Source organism: Mesoplodon mirus, assembly GCF_964341445.2.
Source record: "Mesoplodon mirus genome assembly, chromosome: 1".
NCBI lineage: Eukaryota > Metazoa > Chordata > Mammalia > Artiodactyla > Ziphiidae > Mesoplodon > Mesoplodon mirus.
Genome location: NC_138976.1, coordinates 8,146,295 through 8,171,005, shown reverse-complemented (window position 1 = coordinate 8,171,005; position 24,711 = coordinate 8,146,295). Strand labels below are relative to the sequence as shown.

The window sequence follows — 24,711 nt, the reverse complement described above, 5'->3', positions numbered from 1 at the left end:
ATAACTAATAAGGACCTGCTGTATAAATAAATAAATAAAATAAAATTCAAAAATTCAAAAAAACAAAAGGAATTCTAGGTGAGAGGAAAGAAACAAGCAGAAATAAGAGGTCATTAGTGGGGATTGACTTTAAAATGAATGGGGCTTGGATTAATGAGTTTTTATTGCATTGGTTTGATGCTAACGTAGAATGTATATTAAGGAAAACATGAGCCATGAATGGATATGACTTATGCAAATTTTAAAAACCATCATTTCACTATTATAGAGCTTTTAAATGTCAAAAAAAAGAAATTGGAGGAGAGGCAATTCTTATAAAGTGTCAAAGAACTTGAAAAAAAATTAAGGTTTATATTTAACTGAAAAATATAAATATATCAAAATATTCCATAGAAGAGAATTCAATGTTACTTAGCAGTAGACTCCCAAGAATAAATACTTTTGAAATATTCAGAAAAAATACCCAGAAGTGGAATAGCTGGATCATATAGTAGTCATATTCTTAATATTAAATATGAATTTATAAACTAATTAAATATTAAATTAACATCAAATGTTAAAAATATTTTGAGGATTCTCCATACTGCTTTCCATAGTGCCTGCACTGATTTACACTCCCATCAAATTTGTATTAGTGTTTCCTTTTCTCCACATCCTTGCCAGCACTTGTTATTTCTTGCCTTACCCTCCTATTTAATTTAAAATTTCTGCTGTCATGTTCATTAAAATTTTATAATAGCTTTCTGAAATTTTCTTTTTTATAGCTCTCTATTCTTGTTTCGTGCATGTGGTATCTTATTTTATGTCTCTGTCTTTAAAAAACCAAAACAAAACTCTGTATAGTCTGTTCCCTCCATGCTTTTTTGTTGTTGTTTCATTTGTTTTGGTCTCTATTTTCCATATAGGAACTTTCTCAGATGTATAGAAAACCCTGACTAGCTGCTGTGACTAAAAATGAGAGACATAGACACGGATTGGGAGCTCCAACCTTGTGGATGGGCCTGATCTGGGTGGGCTGTTTGTTGAGGAATCCCCAAGGTCAGTATCTTTGGGTTTTTCTTCTTGGGCTCCATTCCCCAGAGAAGTCTCTTTCTCCTTGGAGGTAAAGGTCTGGCTGCCAGAATTCTGGGGTCTGAGGGAAGAAAAGGGCCAAGGGATGGAGGGTAGTTCTCAACAATCCATACATATAGCCATTTGTCCCTCTGTTTTCAAGGTGAGATTCACAGTCCCAGACTGGACTCCTGTGCCCAGTCCAGGGGTCCTGTACACACTACACTCTCTGAGGAGGAAACTTTTAGTGTTCTTCTGTGTTGGGAGAAGGACATTCACCCAGTGATGGGAAGTGGGAGAAGGGATCTAGATGCACCTGCTTCTTAAATTCCTTTCTACCAACACGCCTTATACCTTCTCCCACTCTTTTAAGTTCCAGAGGTACCTGGCACTGCCAGCTCCTGAAACTGTTGAGGATTCTACCATGTACACTTAATGGGTTTTCAGTGTTCCCTGCTGCTGGCTTAGGACTCCACTTCAGATGGATTCAACTTTCCCAGGCCTGCTGAGTCAGTTACCACACATCAATTGTAGAAAATAAGACTCAGCATTTAAAACTAAGACTTTAGGGCTTCCCTGGTGGTGCAGTGGTTGAGAGTCCGCCTGCCGATGCAGGGGACACGGGTTCGTGCCCCGGTCCGGGAAGATCCCACATGCCGCGGAGCGGCTGGGCCCGTGAGCCATGGCCGCTGGGCCTGCGTGTCCGGAGCCTGTGCTCCGCAAAGAGAGAGGCCACAACAGTGAGAGGCCTGCGTACCACAAATAAAAAAATAAAAAATAAAAATAAATAAAACTAAGACTTTATCTTTTGTAAGAACTGCATTCCAAGAAGACGGGGGTGCGGGGGAGTGGCCACCAGCCAAAGGCTGGGGACCACCACACCCTAGTTTGCCTAGTTTCTTATAGCAAAACAACAGGCTTTTGGGGCCACTTTTTTCTTGCTTGCTTGCTGAAAGGAGAATGGAAACAGTCTGCTAGAATCCTAGGGCTCATTGTCTTGGCAGCAAACAAAAGCCTGATTAGACAGAGGCAGGTTAAAAAATATTTGGGACATCCCAAATCCAGGAATTTCATGCTGAATTAGCTCATTAGTTCACTCTGAAGCAGGAAATCAAGTGAAGCCCAAGGTCATTGTTTCTGATACTGGGTATCCCCTCCTAGATTCCAGTATACACCCTCAGTGGAGTGGTCTTTGGCCCAGAACTTTTTGCTAAATTATACAGTTTGGAGAGACAGATTTCACCAGTCAGCTCTCGTGTACCCATCCCCTAGCGGAAGTCTGGGCAAAGGCCACTGTCCCAACACAGAACCAACTCACATTCTGAGGGCAATGTTCAAATAATGCCTAGGTAAATGAGGAGGGGGCAATAGCCCACCTATGCATTTTGATACAAATAGACGGCCAGAGAGAATTGCCTCCGGTCTGGTGATTAAAGCAGGAAAAAAAAACTCTGCACAGGAACTTTGTGAACATTTGATATGGAAAAATGACAGAAGCAAGGCATAAAGGCTCAAGTAAAGTATTTATTCTGGAAGAAGATAGGTACAGGGAAAACAATTTAAATCACTCTCAAACATAAAAATGATGAACCAAGAGTTCAAATGGGATGTAATGTGAAATAACAGAACGAAGTGGAAAGCGGGCTAGCCCAGCCAAGGCAACGGAAAACAACAAATAATGGGATTGCAGAACTAATAAGCCAATTTGAAAACATAAAAAGCAAAATCTGTTCTCTACAGTATGGAAGGCTGACTTGAGAAGATCACTCAGTCTGTATATTTGGTGAAAATTTGCACAAACCCAGCCATTTCTTCTGGATTTTCAATGTTTCTTCTCTTTGGGGCTCCACCCTCTTCCTGTGCTTGATCTGAGCCCAAATCCCAACAGGATGTTTTCTTTTCCTGGCATCTTACTGTAACCAGTTCCCTGGATTTGGGAAAAGGTAGCAGCCCTCCTGAAATTAGACCTTTGTGTGTGTTGGGCCATGTGGGTGTGGGGAGTACTTCCTGCCTTCTGGAAGCTTCCCCGAGGCTTTTGTCTTATGTCAGTTGGACACCTATTGAATGGCTGCATTGATGCTTCCAGAGGGGGCTTGAGCTTGTGGCCTTGTCATGCTGTGTGAGAGTACACATTTTTAAATATCTGAGACCTGAAGACGTGTAGCAAGTTAAATCCTAGAGCAGAACAGATTGGGCTGGTCAGAATCTTGGACCTTGGAAGTAAGGTGATTTCTACCACCACTCCCGTGGACAAGTTACTTGATCTCTCTGAGATTCAGTTTCTTTATAACATGGACTAGATCAGGGTTTCTCAGCCTCAGCACTATTAACATCTTGGGCTGTATGAGCCTGTACGTTGTAGGATGTTTAGTAGCATGCCTGGCCTCTCTCCACTAGATGCCCATAGCACCCTCCAATCATGACGATCAAAAACGCCTCCAGGGGCTTTCCTGGTGGCGCAGTGGTTGAGAGTCCACCTGCTGATGCAGGGGACGCGGGTTCTTGCCCTGGTCCGGGAGGATCCCACATGCCGCGGAGCGGCTGGGCCCGTGAGCCATGGCCTCTGAGACTGCGCGTCCGGAGCCTGTGCTCCACAGCGGGAGAGGCCACAGCAGTGAGAGGCCCGCGTACCGCAAAAAAAACAAAAAAAAACCCCACGCCTCCAGACATTGCTGATTGTCCCCAGCAGGGGTTGGGGGGTGGGCACAATCACTCCCCTTTGAGAACCACTAGACTAGACCATGTTTTGTCTGCTCTGGGTTTCTGGAATTATATGAAACAGTCTTTTCCCCTTTTTTCCAAAGTGTATGTTCCCTAATCCTTTAGTCCTTAGGGAAACTCCCATTTAAGTCAAGAAATATGATTTGGAGCCATTCAATGCTACATGTACCAGTTTAAGATACTGGCCACATCTTGGGTTCCTGCCAGGATCTAGATAGATACCTATTCTCCATTTCTGCAGTTTAAGGAGGAATTACTACAGTCATCATGGAGTCTATATAGGAAGAGGACAAGGTTTTTGCGGAGAAACAGGTACACACTGGCAGCTGAAAAGGAGTATTAACAGATAAGGTCGGCTGCTGGTGGTAACGCATGAGGGCAGTGTGTTTTCCTTCTCTCTCTCTTTCTCTCTCTCTCTCTGTTTCTCAGATGTAAAATGCTTCCCAAATAACTGCATGCGTATCACTATCTTGTACAAAAATGGCCCTCATTCTAGACTCTTTTCTTTAAAAAAAAAAGTCTTATTCAACAGTGCTTATGAGAAACGGTGCTTTCTGTCCTGGAAGATTAATTGCCACGTCACCATTTTTTTTTTGTCTTTGGTCTTTTTGTTTCAAAATGTTAATATAACCAAATAGTATTTACTATTATAAGCTATTGATTTGAAGAAGAGATGAATTGTTTTGGATCCCATTTTTGATTGATTTTTCTATTTGTGTATATTTGGTAACTTCACAGCTCCTTTTATCCATGTTGAAGGCAATCTTAGGAAGAAGAAAATAGGTCTTTTGGAGCTGAGGGGAAGTGACTGTTGCATTTAAAGTACAACCGGAAACTCCTATCTCTAACCTCTTTTTGTCCCCAGGTTGAGATTTTCTTTCTACTAATCAAAGTTCCAAGGTCCAAGAGGCTTTGTTTTAGAGAGCTTCTAGCTCCTTAACCTTTTGACTATAAATCTTATGAAAGAGGGGGAAAGGAAGATCGAAAATGAGGATTTCCCATGAAAGAGAAAGTGAATTGTCATTCCTGTAACACTGTCCAGCATCTTTATGGGTCTGAGGTTAAGTTTTGGTTTCTCAGATAGCAGGCATTTATCATCACATACTCCCCTCAGATGTTAGCAGCAATCCAAGTTTTGGACATTTGGGTCTTATGCAACGTCTGGGTGTGCTCACCAGGGCAACGCAACCAAGCCGTCGTTCACTCATCTCCATGCATTCTAACGCTTGTGACCTCCTCCCTTCTCTCCCTTTCCGGCCCCCCCCCCAAAAAAGCAAACTTCATTGGAAACATTCTCAGATTAAGCAATTGCCATTCAGCAGTTTATAGGGAGTGGTACCCTGTTCTTGCCCCGTGCCTGCCAATTTGAGGTCTCTCTTTTGGTCTCTCTCACTTTTGCAAAATACAGTTTAGATACAAAACTATATTAAGCTATAATTTTACATAACATTTTATAGGGGTAAGCCAGAGTACCTGTCTTCAGATGAATACGCTATGGAACAGTTCCATACTAAGCAAAACTGCATTTGTTATTTGAGTTACAAGCTTTCATATGAAATTCTCTGATGACTTTTTTTTTTTTTTTTTTTTTGCGGTACGCGGGCCTCTCACTGTTGTGGCCTGTCCCGTTGCGGAGCACAGGCTCCGGACGCGCAGGCTCAGCGGCCATGGCTCACAGGCCCAGCCGCTTCGCGGCACGTGGGATCTTCTCAGACCGGAGCACGAACCCGCGTCCCCTGCATCAGCAGGCGGACTCTCAACCACTGCACCACCAGGGAAGCCCCATCTGATGACTTTTTAAAAACAGCTTCCTTGAGATACAATTCACACATTATACCATTCAGTGATTTAAAGTGTACAATTCAGTGGCTTTTAGTATATTCACAGAATTGTGTATCCATCATCACAATCCATTTTTGACCACTTTCATTACCCCAGAAAGAAACTCCATACTCCTTAGACATCACTCCCAACTCCCCCATACCCCAGCTTAGGCAACTACTAATCATCCCCCTTTTCAAAATATTTATTTATTTATTTATTTATGTTTAGTTGCACCAGGTCTTAGTCGCAGCAAGTGGGCTCCTTAGTTGTGGCTTGCCAGCTCCTTAGTTGTGGCATGTGAACTCTTTTTTTTTTTTTAATTTGGTTGTACTGGGTCTAAGTTGTAGCACGTGGGCTCGTTGGGCCCAGGGATCAAACCCTGGGCCCCGTGTGTTGGGAGCACAGAGTCTTGTCCACTGCACCACCAGGGAAGTCCCCTAATCTAATCTACTTTCTTTTTATTTATTTATTTATTTATTTACTTATTTACTTATTGGCTGCATTGGGTCTTCGCTGTTGCGCATGGGCTTTCTCTAGTTGCGGCCAGCGGGGGCTACTCTTTGTTGCAGTGTGCGGACTTCTCATTGCGGTGGCTTCTCTTGTTGCAGAGCACGGGCTCTAGGCACGCGGGCTTCAGTAGTTGTGGTTCATGGACTCAGTAGTTGCAGCTCACAGGCTCTAGAGCGCAGGCTCAGGAGATGTGGCACACGGGCTTAGTTGCTCTACAGCACGTGGGATCTTCCCAGACCAGGGATCGAACCCATGTCCCCTGCATTGGGAGTGGAGTTTTATCCACTGCACCACCAGGGAAGTCCCCTAACCTACTTTCTACCTCTATAGATTTGCATATTCTGGACATTTCATGTAATTGGAATCACACAATCTGTGGTCCTTGGTGACTGGCTTCTTTGACAGCATTTTAAGGATTCATCCATGTTGTTACATGTCTCAGTACTTCGTTCCTTTTTGTGGCTAATATAGCATTGTCTGAATATTCCACATTTATTTATTCATCAGGTTGATTGACATCTGGGTTGTTTCGACTTTTTGGCTTTTATGAATAATGCTGCTATAAACATTCGTGTATAAGTTTTCATGTAGACCTGTGTTGTCATTTCTCTTGGGCTTATACCTAGCAGTGGAATTGCTGAATCATATGGTAGCTCTTCATTTAGCAGTCTGAGGAATTGTCAGACTGTTTCCCAAAGCGGCTGCACCATTTTACGTTCCCACCAGCACTGCGTGAGGGGCCTGATGACTTTTATGCTTCAGGAGTAATGTCTGCTTTCCCAAACAGGACTGCAAGTTCTTGGAGATCAAGAAATTGATTTATATATATATTTTTTAATGTCCTCCATAGACTTCATGTGGTTATGGGCATTTTATTGTGCAATTGCTAGACACTTCACTTCTCTGGGCCTCCGTTTCCTCCTTTGTAAAATGGGATTGATTATAATATTCATCTCTGAGGGTTGCTGTGAGCTTTAAATGAGAGGAGACATGGAAAATGTATAGGACAATGTATTCCATATAGTAAGTCTTGACTAAATGTGGGTACTTTTTCCTTATTGGGACTAAATTCTTATTATTATTATTTTATTTATTTATTTATTTATTTATTTTTGGCTGCATTGGGTCTTTGTTGCTGCGCGTGGGCTTTCTCCAGTTGTGACGAGCAGGGGCTACTCTTCCTTGCCACTTGTGGGCTTCTCATTGCGGTGGCCTCTCCTGCTGTGGAGCACGGACTCTAGGCATATGGGCTTCAATAGTTGTGGCTCGCGGGCTTCAGTAGCTGTGGCTCATGGGCTCTTAGAGCGCAGGCTCAGTAGTTGTGGCCCACAGGCTTAGTCGCTCCGCGGCATGTGGGATCCTCCCAGGCCAGGGCCCAAACCCGCGTCCCCTGCATTGGCAGGCGGACTCTCAACCACTGCACCACCAGGGAAGCCCCGGGACTAAATTATTGATTGAGTTTTTCTTTACTAAGAGCTTTTAAAAGTATTTTGGCTAAGGCTGTTGGTATCTCAGACACTGGTTAAAATTAGTATATAGAGAAACGCTAGGATAGCAGAAACTTTGGATATGAGCATGTGTATCCGTACCTTCACAGAATACCACACTCCTCACTGAATTTGAATAAGCAGAGTTAAGGGGAAAACATCTCTAGATCCTTCTGGCTTGCGAACTTGGACTGGCCAGAATAGCCATAGTTTGCCTGTCATGTTCCCCAAGAATAGAGAGACCTCTCTCCCCAGCAATCCCTGTGAAAGAGTCTCTGAGACTTTTGAACTGGGGGTTCTGAGTCTTGGTGGGTGGGTGTCAGGAGAGTGGTGGCCCCGGGAGGGGGGTGTGGGAGATCAAGGAGAGCTCCTGGGTGGGGTCACCTCACTCAGCCTTGAACAGAGCTGCCCGTTTCACTCCCAGCAAGCACTGCTTAGCTGTGCCACTCAGGGGGTTCATTCATCCTGCGGGCATTTGCTGAATCATTATTTTATGCCAGATGCCAGAGATGGGGCAGGAGGGTGGGTGCAGGGAGGGGGAGGGAGTCATCGTGTTTGAAGGTGAATGAATGAGGCTTAGTGTTCAAGGAACCGAATACAGTGGGTGACTTGTGGAGTCCTCAGCCAGTTGTTGCTCCCTTAAAGACCAGCCTGGGCCTCTCTCTCCTCTTCTGAGCTTGCTGAGTCTCTGTTCCTAGACTGTCCCATCCTTGATCCTGACCTGGGGACTTGGCGCCTGCTCTTCCTATGCCTGGAGAACTCTCCCCCCAGATCTTCACTGGGTTGGTTCCTCCTCACCACCTCCTCAGAGGACCTTCTCCCATACCCCCGCCGCATTCTAGTTCATTAACCTTTAAAATTTCCCCTGAGCACTTATCACTCTCCAGAATGATCTTATTTGTCTCCTGTGTGTATTGGCTGTCTCTCCCCTCCATATCAGGTATAGGCACCTTAAGGGCAGGAATCTTGTTTAGCTTGTTCACTGTGGTCTTTCCAGTGCCTGGAAGGATGTCTGGCACATAGCAGGTGTTCAATAGTCATTATTGTTGAATGGAGAGAAACGAACGGGAGAACGGGAGACACATCACAAACTCCATGGAGGAGCAATAAGAAACCAGTTAGAGGGCTGCCCTAGTGGCGCAGTGGTTGGGAGTCCGCCTGCCGATGCGGGGGACGCAGGTTCGTGCCCCGGTCTGGGAGGATCCCGCATGCCGCGGAGCGGCTGGGCCCGTGAGCCATGGCCGCTGAGCCTGCGCATCCGGAGCCTGTGCTCCTCAATGGGAGAGGCCACAGCAGTGAGAGGCCCGCGTACCGCAAAAAAAAAAAAAAAAAAAAGAAAAAAAAGAAACCAATTAGGGCTTCCCTGGTGGCGCAGTGGTTGAGAGTCCGTCTGCCGATGCAGGGCACACGGGTTCGTGCCCCGGTCTGGGAAGATCCCACATGCCACGGAGTGGCTGGGCCCGTGAGCCATGGCCGCTGAGCCTGCACATCCGGAGCCTGCGCTCCGCAACGGGAGAGGCCACAACAGTGAGAGGCCCGCGTACCGCAAAAAAAAAAAAGAAACCAATTAGAAATCACTGGGTTCTCCCTTCTTAGGAAGGTCAGATACCTTTAAAATAGATGCCGATGGTGCTGGTGGTAGCCAACAGTGCTAAGTACCATTCTAAGACTGAACTAAGTGCTTTACACACATTACATCATTTAATCCTCACAGTAACTCTATGAGGCGTGTGTGGCCATCCCCATTTTATAGATGGGGAAACTGTGACACAGATTTAATAACTTGTCCAAAGTCACAGCTAGTAAGTGGAGGAGCAGGGATTTGAACCTTAACCATCTGGCTCCAAAACCCATCAGAGTTATTTTGCTTTACTTTGTCAAGGTGATCATTGCAATATAACAAAGAAAAGCACACCCGGGTTCAAGTGCAGAGTCCAGTCCGTGCTGGTGTCTGAGAGACAGTATGTGTAGTGGGAAGAGCATTTGGATGGGAATCCAGAGACCTATTTCTGCTCACTCTGGAGTGACCAGTTGGTGGCCTTGCCCACTCCAGATGGCTGTGTTTTCCAGGAGCATCTCAATCCGAAAACGAGGGACCTAGACTCTGGCCTTAGATGGTCTCTAAAGTTCTTTCCAATATAAGTGTTCTTGAGCACCAAAGAAGTAGAATCATTGAAAGTTATTTTACTTCCCCTGGCCTCTGCCAAGGAGCCATGGGTTTGTGTGTTTACAATCCCACGCTTGCCTGTTTGTGCGTGGAAAAGGATCTGGAAGGCTGCCCCCAAACCCTGAGGGGCTGTTTCCCCTCAAGAGTGGGGGTAAGAGGGAAATTTCACTTTGTAACTATACAGCTCTCTATTGGTAATTTTTCAACAAGAAGGTGCTACTTCTATATTATTAAAAACATCATAAGGCAAAATATTAAAGTGGTTTGTAGTTAGCTGCCGGTAGTTTCTGTGTACATGGGTCTTTCTAAGGGGAGGATCTTGAGAGTACTGGGAAGGCTTGTTTTCAGGTATTTGAACCATTTCCTCGTGTTTTGTGTAACCTTTACTTATTCCACCTAGGGAGATGCATTTGTTTATTAGCAAGGAGGATCTTCAGCCCAGAGCAAGCCATTCAAAGAGGCTTGGTTGCCGTCCTCAGATATCTGAATTGCCGTCAGGGAAAGAGGAACAGGCTTGCCGTTGCTTCAGAGCAGAATTACCAGCAGCGTGTAGAGTAGAATCGACAGGGCATGGAGTCCCAGCCCCATATGCACTGGGAAACAGTGGATCTGCCTTCCTAGAGTCTGATTACTGTTGCCATGTGAAAGTCCTCTTGGTCTGTATGTGTTTATTTTGTATCTGCCACCTTACTAAAGGTTTTAATGTTTCTAATAGTTTTTCAGTTGATTCCCATGATTTCTGCAGGCAGATAACTCTGCATCCTTCTTACCAATATTATACCTCGTTTTCTTTTCTGGTCTAAGTGAATTCTCAGAACGATGTTAAGTAATAGCAAGTTAAAAATACAGTCCTGGGCTTCCCTGGTGGCGCAGTGGTTGAGAGTCCGCCTGCCGATGCAGGGGACACGGGTTCATGCCCTGGTCCGGGAAGATCCCACATGCCGCGGAGCAGCTAGGCCCGTGAGCCATGGCCACTGAGCCTGGGCTTCTGGAGCCTGTTCTCCGCAACGGGAGAGGCCACAACAGTGAGGCCCGCGTACCACCAAAAAAAAAATATATATATATATATATATAGTCCTGTGTCTGTGTTGTGACATGAAATATCTTACTTTCTGGGGGCTCCGACTTGTGCTTCAGCATTAATGCATCTCATCTTAGATAAACAGAGGTCACTCTCTGTCTCCTCAGAAGTGGTATAAGGGTTCTTCTGTTCAATTTTATATTTACATTTAAGATTTATATACATTGACGCATTGGTGCCGTTATTCCAAAGAGTATTCACATGTTTATTGTGGGTCAGAGAAGTTTAGAAGTTTTTGGTTAAATACCCATAGAGTTTGATATCTAAATATTTTTGTGATTATTTTAAAACTGTATTTTAAATATGTATTTCTTTTTAATAGGATTTTTACATTATATTAAAATCTTGATGGGTGGAAGTGATGTGTTGTAATTTTCTTATTTCCTTGTCTGTATGAATAACATTTTTTTTTTTTTTTTGTGGTACGCGGGCCTCTCACTGCCGTGGCCTCTCCCGCCGTGGAGCACAGGCTCCGGACGCGCAGGCCCAGCGGCCATGGCTCACGGGCCCAGCCACTCCGTGGCATGTGGGATCTTCCCGGACCGGGGCACGAACCCACGTCCCCCGCATCGGCAGGCGGACTCTCAACCACTGCGCCACTAGGGAAGCCCCTGAATAACATATTTTTATAGTGACATCACAATGGGTGCCTTTTATTTAGTGGCTTGTATGTGCCAGACACCTTACCAGGCATATTGTCTCATTAACCTTCACAACTGGTCATTAAAGTATTATAATTTTTATTTTGCAGATGAGAAAACTGAAGCCTAAAACGTTTTACACTTGCTCAAGGTCCACAGCTAACAAATGCCTGAACCTGGATTTTCCCTGGTCTGTCTAACTTTAGTGCTTCCCTTGGCATTTTTTCTGAATCTTGAGGGTGGGAGTGACCTTTCCCTGAGTAACTAGGCTTATACCCTCACACAAATGGGGTTTATTTAAGAGGGTGCCTTTCAGAAGAACTGCCACTATTGAGCTGGAATAACTAGAAATTCCCTGTACTGTGAAAGGGAATTTCAGTCAAAGAGGAGGGCAGTTGTGGCCTGAGTTTACACTCCCTTAAATCCCTCAGCAGAGCGGAGGCACTTCTCATTCTGGTGTCTGGGCAGCATGGAGCTCTGGGACTACAGAGCACAGGATATTGGAATCCCCTGTGGTTTTGAGGACTTTGGTGATGCTCCCATTTCTCCCAAGCTTCCAGCCCATCTAGTATTAGCCATGCTATTTCAGATGTTTTGGTGTGCCATGGGCTTAGGTTCCCTGACATGTGTCACTGCCGAGGGCAGTCATGGGTGCCAGGGCTCCCCAGGGGGGCGGGGGAGGGGTTTGCAGCTATCCCTAGAGCCTGCGCTTTGGGACTCCAGTTGGTATACTGGGTGCATCTGAAGGTGTCCCAGATAATCTAGACCACCTGCTGTGTTTCTCAGGACTTGGGAGGGATTTGTTGAGTTTGGGAGTTACCCAGGATGTGGTTGAGAAGGAATCTGCTTTCTTGCCTTTTGGCCATGAGGGAAGCAGAGTCCCCCAGGACTATGGTCCTCAGGATTATGGAGAAGCTGAAGCTGCCCCATATACACAGGCTAGGTGGTGGTGGAGCGGACATTTTGGCTGTAGATATACGTGGTTTGGAATGCAGAAATAAGATCCTCTGGCTGCACCAGCCTCAGAAGGCTTTATTGTTTCTCTCCACACAAAGAGGACTTATAAGGGAGTTGAAATGTGATTGTCAGGGCTTATTTGTGAGGAAGTAGCCCAACCTACTTGATTCTTAATGCTAAAATGGGCTCTAATCCTTGTTTCCTTTTCGGTATTGGATTAGAAAAATGTAGGGCAGGATTAGAATTGGCTGACAATAATGCCCTAGGAATCACTAGGCAGGAAGGCTTGAACCTGCAGCAGTATTCCCAGTCTTTAGGACTTGTGGTCCTTGTTTTGATTTTCTGATTATATCTCTGTCTTCCCCTATCAAAATGTGACTTGAATTTAAAGTCAGTGAATTTAAATTAATTGTGTGTAGTGGCAAAAAAAAAGGAACATGTTCATCCTTGGTAATACAAAAAAGACAGTGAAATATACCATTTTTCCACTGTCATGTTAGCAAACAAACCTCAAGGTATTATTTTATCAGTTAGTATGTTATTTTGGAGAGCCCCTCAGAGTACTGATGGGGGTGTAAATTGTGTTTTTGGAAAATAATTCAGCAGAATTTATCAAGAGCCCAGCATATTTATACTCTTTACCTATTCATTCCATACCCAGAAAGCTCTCCTAACAGAATAATTTGCACAAAGAAAAGCCCTGGGCACAAAGATGTTCACTGACACATTACTTTCAGAGCATTTTTCCTATTATAATACCTAATACATGCTCAATGTAAGAAGCTTGGGAGGACACAGGAAGGCACGAATTGGCACTTAAAAGATTGATCATAATCTTACCACACAAAAATAGCATTTTGATTAAAATTTTCTACTTTTTCCTATGCATATATCCTTTTTTTTTTTTTTTTTTTTTTGTGGTACACGGGCCTCTCACTGTTGTGGCCTCTCCCGCTGTGGAGCACAGGCTCCGGACGGGCAGGCTCAGTGGCCATGGCTCACGGGCCAGCCGCTCTGCAGCATGTGGGATCCTCCTGGACTGGGGCACGAACCCATGTCCCCTGCATCGGCAGACGGACTCTCAACCACTGCGCCACCAGGGAAGCCCCCCCCCTTTAAATTTAATTAATTTATTTATTTTTGGCTGTGTTGGGTCTTTGTTGCTGTGCTCAGGCTTTCTCTAGTTGCGGCGAGCGGGGGCCACTCTTCATTGCAGTGCATGGGCTTCTCATTGCGGTGGCTTCTCTTGCTGCAGAGCCCAGGCCCTAGGCGCATGGGCTTCAGTAGTTGTGGTACGTGAGCTCAGTAGTTGTGGCTCACGGGCTCTAGAGCACAGGCTCAATAGTTGTGGCCCATGGGCTTAGTTGCTCCGCGGCATGTGGGATCTTCCCGGACCAGGGCTCAAACCCGTGTCCCCTTCATTGGCAGGCAGATTCTTAACCACTGCACCACCAGGGAAGCCCTATCCTTTAGAAAATAGTTGTAGCATACCTTTTTCCCAGGGCCATGTATTTTGAATATTTTCTCCCTCTGTTGTATTCACCTGGGGAAACTCTAACCCTAGTTGAAACCAAGTTTTCTTTCCTTTCTGGCGTACACATGGACAATCAAACATTACTGGGGAAGAAAAAAGAAAATCACACAACTGAGTTTCCTGGTTTTACTTTAAATTTATGGTCATGGACCTCAAATTAGCCCTTAAAACTGTCAAGAAATGCTAAAACATCTCTGTAGGAAATCCCCTTTCGGGACTTCCCTGGTGATCCCTCGGTTAAGACACTGTGCTTCCACTGCAGGGAAGCAGGTTCGATCCCTGTACGTCAGGGAACTAAAAGGATATCCACTTTCCCAATCTTTGGGAAGATGTGTGATACCCTCTTTCATCAAACCTTCCATATACAGCACCACTGTCCCTACTCTGAGCCAGTGACCTCGTTTCTAATGAGGAAGCCCCTCCCCTCTGCCACCACTCTTTCAGCCCACCATTGGTCCACTGCCTCTCCCCACTGGGTGGACCTGGTGCCCTGCCTCCTATCCCAGGTCAGGCTCTCTTCCTGTGTCTCAGACCCCAGCCCCTTCCTCCTCCTCAGGGACCTCAGTCTTTGAATGATCCGTCCTCTGTCCTGCATCATCAATCTCCCCCTCTCCTTTGGTTTATCACCAATACCATTTTTTAAAAATGCTGTAATTGGGAATCCCCCAGTTGTCCAGTGGTTAGGACTCTGTGCTCTCACTGCCAGGGCCCCAGGTTGTATCCCTGGTTGGGGAACAAAGATCCCACAAGCCGCACAGTGTGGCCAAAAAAAAAAAAAAAAAGTCTAATTTCTCACATCTTAAAAAAACAAAGGACTTCCCTGGTGGCACAGTGGTTAAGAATCCGCCTGCCAATGCAAAGGACACGGGTTTGAGCCCTGGTCCGGGAAGATCCCACATGCCTTGTGGCAACTAAGCCCGTGCACCACAACTACTGAGCCTGCGCTCTGGAGCCCGTGAGCCACAACTACTGAGTTTGCGAGCCACAACTACTGAGGTCCGCGCGCCTAGAGCCTGTGCTCCGCAACAAGAGAAGGCACCACAATGAGAAGCCCACACACCGCAATGAAGAGTAGCCCCCGCTCGCCACAACTAGAGAAAGCCCGCACGCAGCAACGAAGACCCAACACATCCAAAAATAAATAAATAAATAAATAATAAAAATTTAAAAAAAGAATTGGTATTAAGTAAAAATAACTGAAGAAAAGCTTTCATTTCAAAACCAAAAAAAAAGAAAAACCCTTCCTTGATTTCACATTCTCTGTCTACCCTGTCTAGCTTTCATACTTTTCTCTGCTACCTTATAGGAAAACCTCTTGAAAAAGTTGTCTAGATAGTCTGTCTTCCTCATCACCCATTTTAAACTGGCTTCATCCTTATTGTTTCACAAGAATGCTTGTCAATAAAGACCATGTTTCCAACCCATCTTACTGGTCCCACAAGCATTCGGGGTTTTCTCCAACCTTACCTCTATGTGGTAATAATGCCCAGATTTTAAACCGTAGCTAAAGGTAAGTCTTTCAAGCTCCAGCTACCCTCCCTGTATCTCCCCTCGGACGTCTCTTAGCCATCTCAATCTTTAATCAAAAAAGGATTTTCAGTATTCTCCTACAGATCAGTTCTTTCCTCCCTCTAAATCTTTTGTGTCTCTACATCAATTTCTTTGTTTAAGCCCAAAAGCTAGGAGTTACCTGTTTCCTTTCTTTACTTTTCCCCCACACCCAGTTCAGCAGCTAGCCCTGTTGGCTATACGTCCAAATAGATATCAAATTCACCGTCTTCTCGCCATGCCCACTGCCACCAGCCATGGATGGGCCCTTGAGAAGGCGTCCTGACTGTACTCCTGCTTCAGTTCTTGCCCCCCTCCAATCTCATCTCTACTGCACATCAGATGACGTCCCTACCCTCGGTGGCTTTCTGGTGCCCTTCAGATAAAATCATACTCCCGTCAAGGTCCCCTGTGATCTGGCCTCCAGCCTCAGCTTCTACCAGCTTCAGTTCCAAGAAGCTGTCAAGCTCTTTCCTTTTTCCACCTCGAGCCTTTGTGCCTCCCTATGCTCCTTTCCTAGCCTTTGAATGGCTGGCATATTCCTCAGAGAGGCCGTGCCTGAGCCCACCCTCCCTTTTTTTTTTTGGCCCACCACATGTGGGATCTTAGTTCCCCAACCAGGTATCGAACCTGTGCCTCCTGCAGTGAAAACCTGGAGTCCTAAGCACTGGACTGCCAGGGAAGTCCCCTTTTTTTTTCCCTGTTTTTTTTTTTTTTTTTTTTTTTTTTTTTTTTGCGGTACGCGGGCCTCTCACTGTTGTGGCCTCTCCCGTTGCGGAGCACAGGCTCCGGACGCGCAGGCTCAGCGGCCGTGGCTCACGGGCTCAGCCGCTCCGCGGCATGTGGGATCTTCCCGGACCGGGGCACGAACCCGTGTCCCCTGCATCGGCAGGCGGACTCTCAGCCACTGCGCCACCAGGGAAGCCCTTTTCTCCTGTTTTTTCTGTTTGTTGGGGTTTTTTCGTCTTTTTTTTTTTTTTCTGATCCCCTCTTAAAGGTAGCTCTCCACACTGGGTTTTTTCCTTTCTACCACGGCCCTTCTTTATTTACCTTAGAGCATTTGTGAGGAGCCGTGGTTGCCCTTTTGTCTGCTTCCGTCACTCGAGTGTAGGCTCCGAAGGAGCGGTGCCATGTCTGCTGTTTTTGTTCATCCCTGGTGCCGGGTCCAGTGACTGGCAAGCAGTGGTATTGAGTGCATGAGTGGGTATTTTCCACATCATTATTTCTAATGTGTACATAGTATCCATTGCACAAATGTAACCTAATTGACTTAACCACTGCCTTATTATTTGATATATTTGTTCCCAGTGTTTCACCACACTGAAACATGGGAAATAATCTAAATGGCTATTGAGAAAATTGTTGACTAAACTTGGGACTATTATGCAGGCATTTAAGATCCTAGGAAGCATTTTTATTAACATGGAGAAATGAGTTTTCTTACTGAAAAAAAGCATAATACGAAATTATAGATACCACATGACCTTAGCGATGTAAAAGTTCATGGGAAAGGCGAGTAGGAAATAAATTAAAATGTTAATTACGCATTTGGGGTTGGCAGGATTACAAGTGATTTTTCTTTTGGATTTTTTTCAAGTATACAAGTAGTACATGGTCTTTTCTTCTTTATACTTTTCTGTGTTGTCCAAGTTTACTGCAATGAGTGTGTATTTTTTTATAATCAGGTAAGAAACTCTTAAAAATTTTAGAACACTTTGATAACATCAGATTATTGTACATAGTCAGAAGCAGAGTCAGGAACCATCGTGCTCTGGAGAATGACCTAAAATGTTTGAAGCACACTTGCTAATGACAGCTCTTAGCCTTGAGTCCTTCCAGGCCTGTGGATGATCTGGGTCTAGAAAGAGTAGCAGAGCGCTGTTTGCTGTGAATCCTCCATGACCGGGTAGACTTGTGTGTGGTGTGACATTATAGAAACTGTGGCTTGCAGAAGTGTTGGTTTTGGGTGAGAGCATCCCATAGATGTGCTCAGGGTTGGAAAGATATCACAACTGCTCTTCACATCTGTTTTTGGAGCTTGACGGGGGCTCGTGTGCCCTGGGGTATTGTCATAGCATTTTACGCACTTATCTTAAGTCAGTGGTTCTCAAACCCCAGACCCTTTTGGGAATTCGAGGCCAAAGCTATCTTCATAATAAGACTAAGATGTTATCTACCTTCTCACTCTTATTCTCTCACAAATGTACAGTGGAGTTTTCCAGATGCTATATGATTCACAGCAGGTTATTTAAGAAGCAGAACCCAGCTGTCTTCTACGAAGCCAGACATTAAGGAGAGTTGCAAAGATGTAAAACAATGCCAATATTCTCACTAAAATTGTTTTATTATGGAAACTATAAATAGCATTTTGGGAATTCCCTGGTGGTCCAGTGGTTAGGACTCAGCACTTTCACTGCCATGGCCCAGGTTCAATACCTGGTCAGGGAGCTGAGATCCCAAACGTTGCACAACGCAGCCAAAAAAAACAAAAATATAAGTAGCATTTTAATGAAGTGAAACTATGTTATCATAGAATGGGTTTATTATTATTGTAATTGAATTAACACATATTTTTAAAACTTCTCAGTTTAACTTCTAATACAGGAAATGTCAGTAGCTATTTGCCCACATACACCAACACTCTTTGGGGTCCTCAATATTTAAGAGTATAAAGGAGTCCTGAGCCTACGAAGTTTGAGAACTACTGAATTAAGGAAGCAGGAAGAGAACTGTCTTTATGGTGGATTGCTTATGGCTCAGTAGACAGATGGGCTGAATTGCATGACTCAGGAGAAAAAAGCCTATGGGGGGAAGATGACTTCGTCTCATAGGCAGGGGTTGGAAGTCCTTGAAATTACATTAGACTTTTTCTTCCACCTCCCCCCCCTTCCCTCTCCCTTTCCTCCCTCTCCCCCTCCCTTCCTCCTTCTGTCCTTCCTTGCTTTTTCTCTCCTTTTGTAGAGATCATGCATGATGTGATAAAGAAGGTAAAGAAGAAGGGAGAGTGGAAGGTAAGTAGAAAAGCACAATGAATGACCTTAAAGGTGAGTTCACGGGGAAAAACAAGCATGGAGTTGAGTTGGGGAGAGGCATGTAGGCGGGGAGTGAGGACCCTTGCTGTGTCCAGAGGATACCAAAAGCTTCTGGACTAGAGAAAGGGAATCTGCTGTGCCTCCCATTTTGTACGATCCTGGTTAGGAAATCTCTTGGTCATACAGCTTATCTTTAAGATCACCTGGTGAGGAGTTCTAGAAGTGGAACTCTTTTATTCAAACAAGATCTTACCTGAATACAGCAGAAGGTAGAATTATCCTGCTTGCTATGGGAGACAAGAGGGGACCCTTCTTGCCCCTCTGGTGGCCCTAAAGCATGTCCATGGAGCCCACACAGCAGTCTGAAAAGCCCTCATCTGGCCTATCCCGTCTGCCTGTAGCTACATAAGACAAAACAACTAAGTTTGTTTATTCATTTAACATTGAGAGCGATGCTGGAAACTGTCATGTACCTGAAACAAGTATCTAAGTCAGTCTAATTGATTACGGCCTCGGTTCCGGCAGTGGGTCATGCAAGTCGGAAACATGCTGTCCTCCATCCAGGAAGTCTTTGTTTGAAGGACCATCTGGTTGTCTGGGGCCGGGCATTACAGTGACCAGGAGAGCACACTGTCTTACGTGAACTTCCCTGTGTGTTGTTGAAGGGCTTACGCCAACCATTCTTGCTCCCGAGTTTTCCTGTAGTAAAGTTCACCAGGCCTGGGAACAGCACAGCTGATTGGTACCAGGAGGCTTTTGAAGTCTCACCCTGGCCTCATGAGATTACGTTTTAGCCAAAGCATCCATCCTCATACCCAGAGTGGGAGGCCAGCCGGTGGGAACTCTTTATGCCTGCCTTTCTCTCTTACCCTTCCCATCAGTAATGGACTTGTGGACATGTGAATTTTAAACTAACGCTGAGGAAGCTGCCTCATGAAATGAAAACTGATTGGCCCTCGTGCTACAGCAAGATGCTTTCGGGCCCACATTTTTCCAGCGCCTGTTGCCTGGGTTTCTATCTTTGAAGAAGGATAGGAGAAATAGCTTTGTTTTAGCTCCCTCTCTCCACTGTGGGCCGAATGGAGTTAGGAAAGGTTGGCTGAAGAATTGCAGGTATGAAGCTTTTAGACCAGGACGGCACGTTCTTGTTCTTCCCGCCTGAACTGAGACAGAGTGTGCTCCCGGGATGACACGTGTGCTGGCCCATCCCGATGATGTCCGCAACGAAGTCCTCTCCTTCCACCCCATGAATGTGGCACTAGTGTTCATTCTCCCATTAAGAAAAAGTGTACACCCTGAAAAAATACCCTCTAATATGGATTTCTGCAAGTGTGAATGCTGTAGATGAATTTTTTTCTTTTTCTTTTCTTTCTTTCTTTTTTTTTTTTTTGCATTTTTATGAGTATTTTCTTTGTCATGGAATAAACTTTAATTTTTTTAAGTTTAAAATATTAAGTCACATCAGTGAGAGCAAACTCTCCTAGAAGCTTAGATTTGGTGGGGAAATAAAAGCTAGCATGTCTCTCGGCAAACTTCTGGCCCCGTAGGAAGCATTGATAACTCAGAATTTTGCGTTTCTAGGCTCTTTCTGAAGTCTGACTGGGTCAGCGGAGGAGATAATCGTAGCAGGTGCCCCTCAGGCTGTAAACTGTTCCCTTTGTTTCCAGGTGCTGGTGGTGGATCAGCTGAGCATGAGGATGCTTTCCTCCTGCTGTAAGATGACAGACATCATGACCGAGGGGATAACAAGTGAGCGGCCTTCCCTCTGCCCTCCCGCGACACTCAGCCTTCTCTTGGGGGTGTTCTTTCTCCTCCCTATCTGTTATTATCTTGCTCGATGTTATGTTTTTTTAATAATTTTTATTCATGAAACCACATTGGGGTTTTTTTGGTTTTTTTTTTTTGGAGGCGTCAGGTCTTTGTTGTGGCATGTGGGTTCTTCCTGTGGTGCGCGCAGGCTTAGTTGCCCCGTGGCACGTGGGATCTTAGTTCCCTGACCAGGGATCGAACCCATGTCCCCTGCATTGGAAGGTGGATTCTTAACCACCAGACCACCAGAGAAGTCCCTATCTTGCTTGACTTTAGATCTTCCAACAGCCTGGGTGGTAGGACCGTAAGTTCCCGAGAGAGACCCCAGGCTTTCTTGTTCATCACTGGATCCCCCACATCCAATCCAGTGTTAGATGCCCATTAAGTATCTGTGAAAGGATGGCAAAGGAAGGCTCAATCAAAAAAAAAAAAAAAAAAGGCAGGCCACCCAATAGAAAAAAATGGACAAAAGAATTAAACAGGCACTTAACAAAGGAAGAAATCCAAATGGCCAATAAATACGTGAAAAATTGGTCCCCTCAGTAGTGGTCAGGGGAATGCAGTTAAAACCAGAGTGAGATACTGCTGTGTACTCAGATTGGAGTATTTAAAATATGATAATGCCAAGTGACAGGATATAGAAAAATGGGAACTCCGATCTGACACATGTCAGTTGGTACAGCTACTTTGAAAAACACTTGGCAGAGTCTAGGAGAGTTGAGGCATGCAGATCCTACGAGCCAGCACATCTACAGTTAGATGTATGTCCTAGATAACCCAGGTGTGTGCGCCCGGGATGCTCACAGAGCATCACTCATAGTAACCCCAAAGTGGGAGCAACCAAAACGTGCATCAGGAGTAGAATGGTAAAATAAACTGTGGAATAGTCACACAGCAGAGAACTATGGATATATAGCAAAGAAGAGGAACGAACTCTGACTACGGGCTCATTCCAAAATGTAAATGAAGCTGATAAACAATGTTGAGCAAAAGAAGCAAGGTACATCCTTAACAATATGCTTTAGTTTACGTAATGTTCAAAAACAGGCAGAGCTAAGCTGTACTGCTTTGAAATGCAGGGACAAGTGAGTCTTTTTTTTTTTTTTTTTTTTTTTTGTGGTACGCGGGCCTCTCACTGTTGTGGCCTCTCCCATTGCAGAGCACAGGCTCTGGATGCACAGGCTCACTGGCCATGGCTCACGGGCCTAGCCGCTCCGCGGCATGTGGGATCTTCCCGGACCGGGGCACGAACACGTGTCCCCTGCATCAGCAGGCGGACTCTCAACCACTGTGCCACCAGGGAAGGCCCACAAGTGAGTCTTAAACAACCACAAAGAGAAGTGATCACCATTCATGTCACCATGGTGGTTCTCTTTGGGGGGAAGGGAGGAAATTGTGATGAGGGAGGGTGGAGGGGCGGGCACTTCTGCAGCGCTGATGGATTCTGTTGCCTGACTGGGGTGGTGCTTGTGCAGCATTTGCTTTATAATTATTTGTATATTTATGTTTAATTCATTCTTTGGAATGTGCTTTAGAATTTCACAGTAATAGGTTTTTGAAATAAGTTAAATCACCTGCTCAAGGTCACTGGCCAGTGTCACACCTGAGACTAGGACACACAGACCTCCTGGCTGCTGTCCCCAGCTCTTTTTCACATTTGTGTGCAGCTCAAGTCTTGCTTAGGAGCCCCTTTCAGGAGAGATCATGTATTTTAATCTGTGAAACAGCATTGATGGAAAAGCAGTTTATTTTGAGGTATTATTTCAAACAAGGAAGTTAACCTTTGTTTTTCCTCCTAAAAAACTTTGGGTGGAACATACCTGTTGCAGTGCAGCTCCTAGTTTTTTCCCTTGGAGAGAACTTTTATATGGTATGTGGCCCACAGACTACTGCTGGTCTTTGTCAAAATTACTACCATACCACAATTACGGGAGGAAGAGCCAGGAGGGTTGAGGTTTTCATTAAGCTAGATGAATGTAATTTAAAGGTTGGTGAGTTCATCATTTTTTAAAACACATTTCCGCAGGAAAAAATTTTTTAAGATAAAAAAGAAAACAAACAAACAAAAAAAAAATAAAATAAAAGCATGTTTCCAAACCTAGTTTATCTATTACCAAAAGCATAGTCCTGTAAATAGGAGTACATAATTTTTGGTGTGACTTTACGTCATTCAGTGATCCAAGACCAGACTTGCCCCTGTTTCGAGCTTACCAAGTTATTTTCCTCACTGAATTTTTAAAACTTTCTTTTTCTCTATCAAGGCAAAAAATGCAAATATAGGAGAAAAGCCAAATGTAGCGAATGAGCTTCTAACAAAGAAGCAGCAGCGTCCTGCCCTCCTTCTTCCTCCCCCATCCCCTAGGATCCATCACCCCAGAGGCAGCCACTCTGCTCTTCCTTCTGGTTATCTTTTTGATATTTCTAAATAAGTGCTTATAGGAGTATCACTTGATTCATCATGTGAGACATTATCTCACATGGTAGATGAGGGTTCAGCTCTCCCCTCCTGCCCACAGACTCTTCCCTATCCCAGAAGTTTTTTTTAAATGTCCTTACTTGGCAAAATTTAAAAGTCAACAAGCCTGTGTTAACCACCCCCAAATATTTGGCCTATGAAATTCAAAAATCTACAACCCCTGATAAAGTAGATGGTTGAGAGACTTTGGTATTAATTTGAACATTGTTTGCGGTGAAAAGTCTTTGTAAATGTTACAAGGGATACTTCTAAAGGGATGCTTTTATTTGCTTACATCACCTGCATAGGAAGAATGGCACTGTACGATTTCCTGCTCGCTCTGTACCAGAGGACAGTGTAGCGTAGGTGATGCATCCTAAGCTTTATCAGGTGACTAGTGAGATGATGACATAGGTCTTCTTTCCCCAGCAGATGAAGTAGCTGACATACTGTAAAAGAAACCAGCAAACCAAACACCCATGGTTTGCTTTAACAAAATTTGATGTTTAGTCTTTGAACTATTGAGAGGAACAGTATTATACAGAAGGGATGTTTGGAATGTCTTCATTTGATATACAAAGGAAAATGATAAAACGATCTAATTGTTGAAAAACCAACCTAACATGGAAATTCTAAAGGAATTGGGATTATCTAGGACAGATGAGAAAAAACTGAAGGAAGAGGCAAAAGACTAGATCAAGGAATTTACTTAAACTGAAGTGGGAAATAGGAAGTATCTAGTGTGATAAGGTTTCAGGTTTTCTACCACCTGAGCCTCGTGAGACAGAGGAACGTGGTAACTCTGGGGAAGGGGCGTTGAGTCTTTCCTCCCCCCACTGTAGATTTTTATTGCACCAGTCTGAAGGTGGCCTCTCTCTATGGCTTCTAGTTTTACGATCACCAGTTCTGTTTTCTTATTTACCATGGGCCGCTGTTTTGTTGTCTAGTTGTGGAAGACATCAACAAGCGCCGAGAGCCACTCCCCAGCCTGGAAGCTGTGTATCTCATCACTCCCTCTGAGAAGGTAAACCCTGCCCAGGAGAGCTTTGGCTGAGGGTACACGTGCTGGCTGGGTGGCACCGTGTCTGATGGTTCTGGGTTAAGCACGCATTTAACACACTGCTCTGTTTAAGCATGCAGTCCACCAACGGGGAAGGTGGGGTGCGATGAGGAGTGAAGAGTACATTCATTAAGCTTTCTGCCAAAAGCCAGGCTGGACCAATCTCGATTCCCCCTTGTGTTCGCTTTCTAGGTAGGAGATCACTTTATCTAGTGATCCGCCTCCAGAACTTGGGTATTTTATGCTTTCAGATTTCTTTTTTTTTTTTGGCCTCGCCACATTGCTTGCAGGATCTTAGTTCCCCCGACCAGGGTTTGAACCTGGGTCCCCTGCAGTGGAAGCTTGGAGTCCTAACCACTGGACCACCAAGGAATTCCCAGATTTATTTCATCAATATCCAGTTAGGGTTCAAATTTACCTGTCTTATCATTTTGGGGGATTGGTTCAAATCAGTATCCAAGGAAGGCCCACCTTCTTGCTTTTGGTTGCTAGTGGTCTTAGATGTCTTAATCTATGTAAATTCCCCCCAGTTTTCATGTTTTCTTTTCATTTTTGAAAACTGGCTTATGTATGAGTTTCCGCAGATGCAACTAAATTGCTAGAACTTCATCGCAATGAATCTCCTGGTAGGTTTCTGACCACTTTCCTCTTTTGTGGGTCTCTTCTTAGGAGCCCAAGTTATGGTGGCTCCAAAGAATGGATGCTGTCATTTTGGAATGAGCTAGGGAGGCTTTTGTTCATCTAAACTCTGAAACAATCCTAATCTTAAATCCTCATAACTCAGTTATGGCCGAACATAAGTTAGAATTATACATCAGAAATCCCTTGCTATTTT

At 44.7% G+C, this 24,711-nt stretch overlaps 1 protein-coding gene across 2 annotated transcripts in view; it reads left to right on the top strand.

The window, feature by feature from the left end:
• STXBP1 (syntaxin binding protein 1) overlaps positions 1–24,711 on the top strand; it is a 71,495-nt gene that overhangs the window by 16,831 nt on the left and 29,953 nt on the right. For both annotated transcript variants that reach the window (XM_082614852.1, XM_082614853.1), the window contains exons 2-4: positions 18,482–18,531; positions 20,220–20,301; positions 23,764–23,840. In XM_082614852.1, coding sequence (XP_082470978.1) covers positions 18,482–18,531; positions 20,220–20,301; positions 23,764–23,840 — 209 coding nt within the window. The remainder of the gene's footprint in view (positions 1–18,481; positions 18,532–20,219; positions 20,302–23,763; positions 23,841–24,711) is intronic.